At 42.1% G+C, this 13,482-nt stretch overlaps 2 protein-coding genes across 5 annotated transcripts in view; one reads left to right on the top strand and one right to left on the bottom strand.

Moving 5' to 3' along the window:
* LOC132767691 (retinol dehydrogenase 16-like) overlaps window positions 1–3,309 on the top strand; it is a 30,582-nt gene extending 27,273 nt beyond the window's left edge. For both annotated transcript variants that reach the window (XM_060762908.2, XM_060762909.2), the window contains exon 5: window positions 1,648–3,309. In XM_060762908.2, coding sequence (XP_060618891.2) covers window positions 1,648–1,865 — 218 coding nt within the window. In that variant the 3' untranslated portion in view covers window positions 1,866–3,309. The remainder of the gene's footprint in view (window positions 1–1,647) is intronic.
* A 3,311-nt stretch (window positions 3,310–6,620) lies between these two features.
* The window catches only part of LOC132767692 (unconventional myosin-Ia-like), a 60,923-nt gene continuing 54,061 nt past the window's right edge, over window positions 6,621–13,482 (bottom strand). For all 3 annotated transcript variants that reach the window (XM_067464265.1, XM_067464266.1, XM_067464267.1), the window contains 3 exons: window positions 12,787–12,939; window positions 10,152–10,279; window positions 6,621–7,874 (listed from right to left, as the gene is read on the bottom strand). In XM_067464265.1, the coding sequence (XP_067320366.1) occupies window positions 7,751–7,874; window positions 10,152–10,279; window positions 12,787–12,939 (405 nt within the window). In that variant the 3' untranslated portion in view covers window positions 6,621–7,750. The remainder of the gene's footprint in view (window positions 7,875–10,151; window positions 10,280–12,786; window positions 12,940–13,482) is intronic.

Raw genomic sequence — 13,482 nt, 5'->3', positions numbered from 1 at the left:
TGTTATTATTTATTTATTTCTATCCCACTTTTCTCCCACATTGGGACTCAAAGCGGTGATGTTACATCTACTAAAAGGACCAAAGTAGCAACAACAACCAAGTACAGTTGGCCCCCCACATTTAGATGTTTAACTTTTGTGAATTTGATTATTCATGACTTTGGCTAATATATTCTCTCTAGAACAGTGGATCTCAACTTGTGTGTCCCCGGGTGTTTTGGCCTACAACACCCAGAAATCCCAGCCAGTTAACCAGCTGTTAGGATTTCTGGGAGTTGAAGGCCAAATTATCTGGAGACCCAAAGGTTGAGAACCACTGCTCTAGAATCTCTAGGTCCTCCACTATGGCTCTGAAGTCACCATCTTCCAAGCATTTGTAGGTCCTCCAGCATGATACTGTGGTCAATGTTTGGTGGAGTAATGCTGCAGGACCTAGAAATTCCTAAAGAAGTGTTATCTTAAATTTTAAAAATAGTAGTTTTTATTCATGGCTTTCTGATTGGGGGGGGGGGGGAGAGTGGCGGTCATTTACCCCTAATAAAAGTGGTGGAGGAGAGAGATGGTACACAATAATATTGAAGAAGTAGCAGCAAATAAACATGAAAAAGAGTTAACAATAGGAATATCAAAACAATAGCATTGCCAGTGTGCATGGATGAGCAGCCATATTGGCTCAGAATACATGCCCTTATTTTCAAAACTGCTGTCTGCACAAGCTGTTTTTTAAAGAAAGTGAGGAGGCTAAAAGGAGCACAACAAAGTGTTCAAATCATTTTGAATTGTTACGACTTTATTTCAAGGCAAGGTTGAGGACTGACTGTCCCTCCAAAAAATTTTCTGTAGAATTTTGCATCTTGCATCATTGGTTTTACTAGCTAGGGTTGATAGGAATTGTCATGTTCAACATGTGGAGGGCCACATGTTCCTCATCTCTGTTTCATCAAATCATTTTGAATTGCTACGACTTTATTTCAAGACAAGGGTGAGGACTGACTGTCCCTCCAAAAAAATTCTGGACTGTAGATTTTTGCATCTTGCATCATTGGTTTTACTTGCTAGGGTTGATAGGAACTGTCATGTGGAGGGCCACTTGTTCCTCATCTCTGTTCCATCTGAATAAAACTTCCACCAGGAATCTCCATGGAGTGATGCTACTTCTTCAAAGGGCCTGCGAACATCATCTCCAATGTTCCCACAGTGATAAAAGAATCTGGAACCAAATATTTAATGGGGGGGGGGGAGAGAGCTTCCATATGCTCGACTGCAGTCTCCCATCATCCTTCACCAGATATCATGATGACTAAACCTGATGCAAATTGCAGCACAATAGCATCTGAATGGCCTCACATTCCTGTGTTCTGTATCAGGATTACACTGTAATGGGCTCTCCTTCTCTGGAGTTTTAAAGCAGAGGCTGGCTGGCCATCTGTTGGGAGGGATTTGATTGTGTCATCCCCCATGGCAGAAAGGGATTGGATTGACTGGCCCTTGGTGTCTCTTCCAACTCTGGGATTCTATGATCTAGGAGGCCAACACACGTGCTGGGAGTCCACAACACTGTAACGTGTTTGGAAATAATTGTGGGAATAAGTCACACTTTGCACAAACTGACCACGTTTTCTCTGTTTTCTCTCTCTTCCCTTACAGTGAAGAAAGGAACGGCTGAGATGCAAGCCCACTGCAGTCCTGACCTCTCTCAGGTTACCAACTGCATGGAGCATGCCCTGACCGCTGTCTACCCTCGCAAGCGCTACTCGGTCGGCTGGGATGCCAAGCTCTTTTATATTCCTATGAGCTATATGCCAGCATTGGTAAATGATCTGGTGTTTGGTTGGTCTTATCCCAAACCAGCACAGGTCAGTTAGGCAGGGATATCACTGGATAAAACGAGTTGAGTTTTCAGTGAGGCTGTGGATTAGAATCAGCACAGATTTTTCTTCTTTAACGAATATGGACTTTGAAAGAAGCCTTGTTTCTCTTGCTACGTGAGGGCTTCTTCCCAATTACATTCCAAACCAAGTTATACTTCCCTTCCTGCTTCAGTTCACTGAAAGGAGTCTTGGACCAATAATGTGTTTTCCCACCCAGAATGTCCTCAGTTACGGGACACTGACCTTCGTTTTCATTAAATGAAAAGACTGTGTCTTTCCGGGTATTGTGTCCCAACTAGCCTTAGGACAAGTACACACCAAGCCACCTTATGACAAGTTCGACCACTGATCAATCTGGCTTAATACTATTTCTAAATTCTCAAGTTTACCATGTCAATTTCTTATTAGCTGACTGAACCAAGAGATGGTTTAGACCAGTTGTTCCCAATCCTTTTTTGACCAGGGATCACTTTGACCAGGGACCACTTTGACCAGGGACCACTCTCCAACATAGTGCCAAAAAGGTTCCAGTTTGGTTATTTGAGGTGCTGATTTGGAAAATTGCATTGAATAGACCACATCAGCTTTAGTTTCTGATACAGAACATATGCCACCCAGTAGTCGTCATCTGCTCACCCCCAGAAAACCATATTTAATCATCTAGAGCCACAGGCCTTATTTTAGGTCTCACGGCCCACAGGTTGGGAACCACTGGTTTAGACAGAACTGCCAGTTTTCACCCTAAGAGTCATGCTCTCTATTAGATGTTTTTGTGTAATTGTACAACAAGGAAGGTTTTTCCTACATTATTAGTGGTTCTTAGGGTCAGGGTGATGGTCCCGATCCTTGTACTTCGATCAGCTTTTTATCACAGGTCCCTGACCAACAGGAATTCTTCCTCTAAACATTAACTGAAAGGAACAAAAGAGGGTCTTGCTGTGTTTTTACATGGCTCTTCTTCACTTCATTTGCGCTTGTATGTGCCTGTCTGTGTCCCAACCTGCCTGAAATGCTGTTGGTGCCAGTTTCATATTAGTTGGTGTGGTTACTTCTCAAAGTGTGAAGAAACATAATGCATTTGAACTGAGGGCTCAGTATGGTTTCACAGAGTACAGTCATCAGTCAGGCGTATTTGTATATTTTAAATTGTATACGAGTGCTTTTATATTAAGCCAGTGTGAGTCTCCTTCGGGAAAGATAAATGAGGGCAATAATAATCATTATCATAATCATCATCAGGCAGGTTGTTTGCTTTTAGGCATTGAATGTTTGCCATTATTATTATTTTTCCATACTGTGTTATTTTTATGGTTCACAGATTGTATCCTGTTGATTTTGTACTAGAGATGCTGCAGGTGTTTCAAAACCAGACCTATCGGTGCCTTTTAAAAATGTATATTTCCGCCCACCTTTCTTTGTGCAGGAGTTTGTATGTCCTGCACAAAGGGTTTGTATATCCTTCGACTGAGGCCCCATCTACACCACCATATAATTCCATTTGAAACTGCATTATATGGACAGCGTTGACTCATATAATGCAGTTTAATTGCATCATATTGCATTATATGAGTAAGGGCTGATCACATAACACAATTTCAAACAGCATTATATGACAGTGAAAATGAGGACTAAGATACCCCTCACAAGGAGTATGTATTTTAGCTGGAACAAGGTCGAAATCTCCTGGGCTAGAGGTGGTTTGAAATGACAAGTTTTAACTTTTGGCCACTAAGCCTAGGTGGCAATAGTTAATTAAGCAAAAAAATAGATACTGTACATTATTTTTACAAAGTATATATTTTGAGCGGAGCAATTCATATGCCTATAAAATATGCTTGTTTTTTTTAAATTTGTTATAAATAATAATAAATAAATGTATTGCCCTTATTTTCGTAAGTCAGCTCGATAAATTTTTTATATATAAGTGCACTAAATAAGAGGTGGGGTCATTTTCATAGATCAATAATATGAAATAGATATTAATGGGGAAAGGGTGCCTCTTTGCAGTGGTGAGAACTAAAACAGAAGGGTTTGTACGATGCGAGTGGCTGAAATTATTCAGGAGGGTTAAACATCCAAGTGAGCAATGAAGAACTTCAGATTGATCTTTTCAGATTAGGCACCGAAATTACAAATAAAGTTAAAACAATATTTTTGTGTACTTTCAAGTGATATCCAATTTAGAATGACCCTAAATTGAACCTGTCATGGAGTTTTCTTGGCAAGGGTTCTTCAGAGGGTTTGGCATTGCCTTCCTCTGGAGCGGAGAGAGTGTCACTTGCCTCAAAGCCATTCAAGTGGATTTCCATGACAGTGGGGATTTGCGCCTTGATCTCATTTTAATATTCAAACTATTATATCAGACCAGCTCTATAGGTGAATTGGTTCTTCCTCCACCTTCTTTGGTGGCCTCAACATCTATCTCATGGAAAGGGAGAACATGCTGAGAGACAAGCAATTTTTAGATATTTTGGGGTGGGGGAGGGGGGAAGATTCATTCCAGAATGCACGCATTGCTCCTTATGCAATCTCCATCCAGTACTTTTCTTGAACCCATTGACATCAGAGGCTGTGGCCATATTCAGCATCTAGCTCTCATCCAAAACTAGTTTACTATCCCTGTCCTAAAATGAACCTTCCAGCATTCACATTATAGTCCTTCTTGAGCTGTGTTCATTATTGACTTACTGTTGCATCACCAGTATTTTCATTGTGTTGAAAGAGCACACCCAGGTGCAACATAGTACAGGCAGTCCCCAAGTTACAAGCAGGATATTTATTTCCTGTATATTTATACCCCGCCCTTCTCCCCCTGAAGGGGGACTCAGGGCGGCCTAACAAAAGCATCATACGATGCTAACATCATAAAAACAACCACAGTACAATCAAACTATTAAAAATTAAGACAACAATTAAAACAATTAATTAAGACACATCCATTAAAATCGAAACCCAAAAACCAGTCTGGGTCAATTCGTTGTCATAAGTTGTGTGATCTTCTTCCACTTGCTGCTCACTGATCAAACTCTTGGTCCCATAACCAGGTCTTGATTTTCCTTCTAAAAGACAAGAGGGAGGTGGCCAATCTGATATCTCTAGGGAGGGCGTTCCATAGACAGGGGGGCACTGCTGAGAAGGCCCTGTCTTTCGTCCCCATCAACCATGTTTGCAGTAGTGGTGGGATCGAGAGCAGGGCCTCTCCTGAAGATCTTAAACTTCGTGAGGGTTCATGGCAGAAGATACGTTCAGACAGGAAGTCTGGGCCAGAACAGTTAGGACTTTAAAGGTTAAAACCAGCACTTTGAATTGTGCTTGGAAGCTGATCGGTAGCCAGTGGAGTTGGTTTTTTTGTTTTGTTTTGTTTTTTGTCGTGTCAGGAGCGACTTGAGAAACTGCAGGTCGCTTCTGGTGTGAGAGAATTGGCCGCCTGCAAGGACGTTGCCCAGGGGACGCCCAGATGATTTGATGTTTTTATCATCCTTGTGGCAGGCTTCTCTCATGTCCCCGTATGAGGAGCTGGAGCTGATAGAGGGAGCTCATCCGCCTCTCCCCGGATTCGAACCTGCGACCTGTCGGTCTTCAGTCCTGCCGGCACAGGGGTTTAACCCACTACGCCACCGGGGGCTTTAGTGGAGTTGGTGTAACAAAGGAGTTGTATGTTCCCTGTACGTCACTCCGGTGAGCAACCTGGCTGCTGACCTTTGGACTAGTTGAAGCTTCCAGACAGTCTTCAAAGGCAGCCCCACATAGAGTGCATTGCAGTAGTCTATTCAGGATGCAAGGATAGGTTCTGTAGGTTTGTGCATAAGTTGAATTTGTATGTAAGTTGGAATAGGTACATTTTAAGAGTAACTCCAGATATAGATAGATAGTTTTGGATAGCATAGGAAAGGGTTAACACCCGTGTGTTTTGCTACCTGTGCCCCTGTTCGAAAGATTTCACCTCACTTTCTGTCCTTCTGATCATTAGATGGGTGGCGCAGTGGGTTAAACCCTTGTGCTGGCTGAACTGCTGACCTGAAGGTTGGTGGTTCGAATCTGTGACATGGGGTGAGCTCCCCTGTCAGCCCCAGCTTCCCATGCGGGGATATGAGAGAAACTTCCCACAGGATAACACATCCGGGCATCCACTGGGCAACATCCTTGCAGACAGGCAATTCTCTCACACTAGAAGTGAATTGCAGTATATTCTCAATTCTAACACAATAAAAAATTGGCTTATTGTGGAAACAAGGATTGATGATAAAGCTTCAGTGGAGACACCTTTTCCCCATGATAACTCTTGCAGGAGTTAATTTCCCTTCCAAGAGGTAGATTTCTCTCACTTCCTGTTGTCTCACCCCATTCTTAACTACGGATTGTTTGTAAGTCAAATGTTTGTAAGTCAGAGGCTGTCGGTATTGATCAAACATGATTGAAGAAGAATACAAATTACATGGGCCATTTTACAAACTTAATTCCCATCTCTGCTTTCAAATTTGAATTGTGACAATGCTCCTTATATGTCTTATTCTCTGGGGCAAACAAAGATAGTATACACTGGGAATTAACCAAGTTTCTATATCTATTGCTCACCAAAGGAGTTTGTAAATCCACCAGGTTTAATCTTGGTTTTTCGAAATTATAGCATGAATGTACCGTTGGTGTTTTATTAGCTGTTTAAAGTTTTTACCATCATAGCTCTGATCCCTTTTCTAATTGCTCTGATGCAACCCTTAAGGCAACTGTTTCTTTTATTTTTTTAATGAATCATTTAATTAATGACTTTATTTTAATGAATAGTGAAGTTCAATGAACTTCTCACAAGTCGGGAAATCATACAGTATTTTTCGACCAAGGCAAAACTCTCAACAGAGCAATTTTCTCATTATGCAAGATTCAAAATAAAATTTAATGCATTTTTGCAATTATTTTCTATATCTCAAAACAAACACAGGCCAAAGTGCTCTTGGAGAATAATTGCAACCAACCTTAATAGAGCACACACCTGTGATTTGTTCTTTCGTGTTATCTTTAAGAGAAGTAACCCAGGAAACCAGCTTGTGATTATTCAACATTCCTAAAGATCGTGGACGCCTAACATTCATTTTGGCTTTTAATGAAGGAGACAAGATGTCTCATTTCCCTTGGGGACTTTATGATGTTTTTCTCCCACATGTGCTCAAATTAAGGCTTCTACACAGGACATGCCCTTTCTGAAAGTATGAGGCCCAAGTTGTCATTTCTGTCCTCAGTGGAGAAACTGGCATCTGGGTTCTTGAGTTTTTCTGTATGTCCATGTTCCAGAAGCATTCTCTCCTGACGTTTTGCCTGCATCTATAGCAGGCATCCTCAGAGGTTGTGAGGTCTGTTGGAAACTAGGCAAGTAAGATTTATATATCTGGAATGTCCAGGGTGGGAGAACGAACTCCCAACAAAGGATTCCCCCAGGCAGCAACCAGCTAGGCTTTGAAGCTGCAAGGTCATTCAATGCCAATCAAGGTGGCCAATTGCAATATTCGCATTTGCCTCAAACAGACAAGAGTTCTTTCTCCCACCCTGGAGATTCCACAGATATCTTGCTTAGTTTCATACAGACATCACAACCTCTGAAGATGCCTGCCATAGATGTGGGTGAAACATCAGGAGAGAATGCTTCTGGAACATGGCCATAGAACCCAAAAAACTCACAACTCAGTGATTCCAGGTATGAAAGCCTTCGGCAATAAACTGGCATGTGTCATCGACTGGTTTCTGAAAGTATTTCTGATAGCTGCATCTGAAGTAAAACTTCTAAAACCAAGAGGGATTGAAGTTGGCTATGATTCACATATAAATCACAGGTTCCCAGCTCCATGTTCTCCAGAAACCCAGAACAGCTGCTTGTGGGCTGCTTCACATCATTGAACCAACACCTCCAGTCTATGGCTGCCTTTCTTCCTGCAGACTGGCCCTGTGCCTTGCTTTACAGCCGTCTCCACCACCTTGACAGCAATGCTGCTTTGTTTGAACTTCACCACAAACCTGGAAAAGACAAAACAATTATCAGGCTAAAAGAAGAAACATTCTAGTACTAATGTATCTAGAGCACTGCTTCTTGAACTTAGGGTTCCAACCCAGAATGCCAACTCAATGATAGCTGTTTTAGACATTTACACAAATCTGTTGTGCAGCATTGACAGTGCACTCTACAGAAGATGCTTCAGCTGTACTTTATAAAAAGGGAAATCAGTCTGTTTCGCAAGCCTTGAAAATGCTGGTTTTTAAAATCAGCAAATGTTTGATTTTATACCTATTTCATTTATCTATATACCCAGTCACTAAAAAAATATTGGGCCAGAAGGGCTTGCAATGGGAAAGGTTTACAAAGCCCTAATCTAGAGAAGGTGCAGATACAAGGGCTACAAGAGAACAGATAACTCTCAGAATGCTGCAATAACTTTTCCATGATCGGGTCATTTCCATACAAGATTTGCCAAATGCCTATAAGTGCGTGGAGTTGACAGTTTTAGATTTGGAGTTAAATACACTAGCTTTTTACAGGGACAAAGAGTGGTCTTCATAGTGAAACCAGATTTCATCTTGTTGCAACCCAGAGAACTGCCTTTTTTCTATATCAAGCATGTTATATAAATGTAAAGGTTGTCCCCTGACATTAAGTCCAGTCATGTCTGACTCAGGGGTGTGATGCTCATCTCCATTTCTAAGTCGAAGAGCCAGCGTTGTCCATAGACACCTCCAAGTTCATGTGGCTGGCATGACTGCATGGAATGCTGTTACCTTCCCCCCAGAGTGGTACCTATTGATCTACTTGCATTTGCATGTTTTCAAACTGCTAGGTTGGCAGAAGCTAGGGCTGACCGCAGAAGCTCACGCCTCTCCCTGGAATCGAACCTGCGATCTTTCAGTCAACAAGCTCAGCAGCTCAGCGCTTTAACCCCCTGTGCCACTGGGGGCTCCAGCATGCTATATAGGCTATAAAAATTTGTGAAGATGGTAAGATGCTGATGCTGGTTCTAATTGCTTCAACTAATCCATCATATTAGTTTTGGGGGGGGGGGGGTCAGGAGTGACTTGAGAAACTGCAAGTCACTTCTGGTGTGAGAGAATTGGCTGTCTGCAAGTACATTGCCCAGGGGATGCCTGAATGTATGATGTTTTACCATCCTTGTGGAAGGTTCCTCTCATGTCCCTGCATGGGGAACTAGAGCTGATAGAAGCTCACCCTGCTCCCCGGATTCAAACCGCCAACCTGTCGGTCAGCAGTCCTGCCAGCACAAGGATTTAACCCGTTATGCCACCAAGGGCTCCTAAATCACATTTTAAGTGAGAAAAGGGAGGGTGTCAAATTCTGCATTATTTTCGATGAAAGACAGCTATCATATAACTGACCCACATCGCACTATATCAGGGATGGACCAAATTCAGATATGTAGGTTCTACATTTCCACTTAATGTTGATACATGCATGCATTAAAAAAAAAAAAAACCCGGAGTGCAGGAAATTGTTTTGAATATCAGAGTTTAGTGGAGAGCACAGAGGCACATCCACTTCTCCATGCAGGCAAATACAAAAATCCATTGCAGATTACTGAAGCGGAGAGAAGAATTTCCTTGACTCCCATTCAATAATATCAGGGAGAAATGCCCCTCCCCACTGATTTTTTTTTTGTGATGTGATGTGATGTGATTTAGGAGGCCCTGGTGGTTCCTAAGAAACTGCAAGTTGCTTCTGGTGTGAGACAATTGGCCGTCTGCAAGGACGTTGCCCAAGGGACACCTGGATGTTTGATGTGTTACCATCCTTGTGGGAAGCTTCTCTCATGTCCCTGCATGGGGAGCTGGAGCTGACAGAGGGAGCTCATCCGTGCTCTCCCTGGATTCAAACCTCTGACCTGTCAGTATTCAGTCCTGCTGGCACAAGGGTTAAACCTACTGCATCACCAGGGACTCCAGTCCACTGGAGAGAGATTTAGCATTGCTCCAACCTGTGTATTTAGCATTGCTCCAACCTGTGTATTTGTAGGGAGGCAGTTTGGTGATACTAATGTAGATATAGTCTGGAGTTGGAAAGCATAGTAGAGCTACTACAGATCATCCAACTACTTAACAGCAGGAATGGTTCTACTGTTTGTTCACTCTGAACTGATTAAGACCCATTGGTGGTTGTCTGCCTATGTGGATACTGCATCCTCAAAAGTCCTTCAGATAAAATGTCATGGTGGGGATTAAATCAGAAAAACAAGGGCTCCTTATTTACTGAAATCTCTCTTCCCGCAGGATTATTGACTCTGTGCTTACTCATCAGCCACTTGAAGTTTCAGTTTTTGCTTTGTAGTGTCCAACACGGCCTGGTGTAGTCGAGTGATCAGTTCAATCAGGTGGTCACTGATAAGCAGGAAGTCCCCTTTGGTGCCTGCCGTGGAAGACTGGAAAAATAAAACCAGATTGAGGCATTATCATGGCTTTGGGGGATCTGAAGCTTCCTTTTGTTGGCGCAGCTAACTACTGGCCATCTTAGGAGCTAGCTAGACAATACCATACTTTTATAATTGCTATTCCTAAGATCATCATGCTAGCATCAGTCTCCATCCATGTACTTCTCCCTCTTCCCAGCTGCCTCCTGCTGCACAATAGTCAGGAGCAAGGACAGCCAAGCAAAGCTAGATTTCCCTGGCTTCTGATCAGCAGCAAGAGTATATCTGGGCTCTTGCTGCTGATCAGATCAGAACAGGGGAACTCCAGACAAAAATCAATCAGGAACAGCTAATCACCTCTCAACAAAGGATTCCCCCAGGCAGTAACAAGCCATGCCTACAAACTGTCAGGCCATCAAATGCTAATCAAGGTAGCCAATTGAAACATTCACACCTAGCTCCTACAGGCAAGAGTTCTTTCTCCGACCCTGGACTTTCCCCAGACATTTAAACCCAATTTTCCTAGTTTCCAACAGACCTCACAATCTCTGAGGATTCCTGTCATAGATGCAGGCAAAACACCAGGAGAGAATGCTTCTAGAACATGGCCATACAGCCTGAAAAACCTACAACAACCTAGAGATTCCAGCCATGAAAGCCTTCAACAATACATTATACCTGTGCTTCATTTAGCAGCTGCTTGTGAGCTCCTAAGAGGAGAGAGAACACTCTCTGGCCCCAATGTAAGGTTTCTTCTTCCTCGCTCAGTGCTCAAGAACAGTCAGAAAAGGCACCCCAATAGCCAATTTGAAGCTGGGGAGGTGGAGCTGTGTCCTGCAGCCTCCAACTGTTGTTGCAAATTAGGTTGGGATCTTGCAGAAACTAGTTCTAGATGTCTCCTATAAATTATAGATGCACACGCATGCAAGCATAACAATATGTCACCAACCTAACCCTTTTGTGGAGCAGGAGTGGAGGACAGTATATGTTCCTTTTCCTTAGGCAGCAAACTACTATCAAATTTAGCATGACCAAGTTGAGGGAGAGAAGCCCAACCATGATGATGGCAAGCCCATGTCTTCTAATGCCAATTTGCTGTAACGCTATGAGATAGGATGATTCCAAGTGATGGGTGAAAGGACGGGGCTCAATTCATCCTGTGCTGACTGCCTCTGTCCTACCAGTTCTCACTTACATCAGGCTCCAAGACCAAAAACAAGCCTTGTCCATGGAAATAATAATAATAATAATAATAATAATAATAATAATAATAATAATAATATACAGGGTTAGTAAAAATGCATAGGCCAAACATACATACAATTGTATGTATGTTTGGCCTATGCATTTTGACTAACCCTGTATATATATATATATATATATATATATATATATATATATATATGGAAATAATATATGTGGAGATGAAGAAGTCAAAGGATTCAATTCAATTCATTGATCAATCACTTAGGTGACTTAGATAATTTAATGAACTAACCCATGCAATTTTTCTCCGAAATAAGTTTAGCTATGTCTAGCGAGAGCTATACTTACTGTGATAACATAGCACTGAATCCAAGGAGTGGTTTAATATAGCTGAAAGACTCGTTTTGAGCCTTGCATTTGCACACTATCAGATTGTGGCTGCCATGGCAAAATGCCTTTTAGGTGGTATTTCCATCATGATCAGAATTCCTGGAAGATTTGCTGAAGCTGTAATCACCATGTAAATGTCCCCGTGTACATACACCAGGAAATCAAGAAACAGCTTCCTAAGATCTACAGAGATGCTGGCAGGAACACCTCAGCAAGTGAGAGTCCAAAAGTGGCAGGCTAAAACGCAGCACCTCAGTTAGTGGCTGAGACCGGATGAGGAACTCCCTCCTTGGCACACAAAAGAGTGGATGACTTTGAAGGCGCTGAACAGGCTGTGCTCTGGCACCATGAGATGTAGAACCAACGTTAAGAAATGGGACTACAAAGTGGAGTCTACGACATGAGCAAACCACAGACCATCTACTACAATGCAACCTAAGCCCTGCCACATGCACAATGGAGGACCTTCTCACAGAGACACCAGAGGCATTCCAAATGGCCAGCTTCTAGTCAAAGGACATTTAGCATAATGCCAAGTTCTTTTTAAAAACCCTTTAAAAATGCATTTTCACTGTACCTTCAACTTGCTTCTCAGATGATAAATAAATAACTAGGAAATTTATTCTCTAATTGTAAAATGTGTTTTTCTTTCACTGCTACGAAAAGCACCAATGAGAGGCGGAAATTTAAAAATTAGATAAACACGGCAAATTTCAAACCTGTGTGAAGTTCATTTCTGATTGGTCCCAATAAAGTGGCATGCTAAAAATAGACATGTCACATTTCCCCTTTGATTCCACCTTCCACTATGCCACAGTGATTTCAAAGAGGATTACAGAAGCATGAACTAGCGCCAGGAATTTCTCTGGCATGTCCCACTTCCCTGCCTAGCTTTCTCTCCCTGCCCCCCTCCATTGCGTTACCTCTCTGATGTGCAGAACAAAAAACCCATCTGAGAAGCGTGTGACAGAGACACTGTCTATGTCACTCAGAGTGATCACTGTTTTGGGCTGTGCAGCCTTGGGATCAGCTAGGATAATATGACTTTTGGTAAGGATAAAGATCCGAGTAGAAGCCTGGAATGGAAAGAGAAAAGAAACATTTTATCAGCTATGGCTGGTGGCTAAAGGCATTAAGTAATATACCAATCACGTGAAACAAATTCAATAGCTGCTGGTATATTTCTGGACATATAGAATCCTGGAGTTGGAAGAGACCTCGTGGGCCATTCAGTCCAACCCCCTGCCAAGAAGCAGGAAAAGCACACCATTCAAAGCACACCATTCAAAGTGCTGTTTTTGACCTTCAAGGTTCTATATAACTTGGGTTCAGATATCTGAAAGGTTTTTTAAAATTCAAAAAAGCCATCCAAATATAAAATCAGGGTACTGTTTTTTAAAAAATCATTAGAAAATCATTGAGCATGCAACCAAAAACTCACCAGATGCCCATCTGTGCTACCAGGTTTATAACCCTTTATCACTATACAGGATTGTTTATGAGTGGGTAAGTTTTACCTCCATTGCAAAGTTATCACTTGTTTTTCCCATAGCAGTAAACTGCAAAAAGTTTTTTTCTCTTTTTCTCTTTTGTTCCTTTTATCTAACCCTAATCTTGGG

Source organism: Anolis sagrei, chromosome 2 (genome assembly GCF_037176765.1).
Source record: "Anolis sagrei isolate rAnoSag1 chromosome 2, rAnoSag1.mat, whole genome shotgun sequence".
In the NCBI taxonomy this organism is placed as follows: domain Eukaryota; kingdom Metazoa; phylum Chordata; class Lepidosauria; order Squamata; family Dactyloidae; genus Anolis; species Anolis sagrei.
The sequence above is the reverse complement of the archived record's forward strand: the minus strand, read 5'-3'. Positions and strand labels throughout refer to the sequence as shown.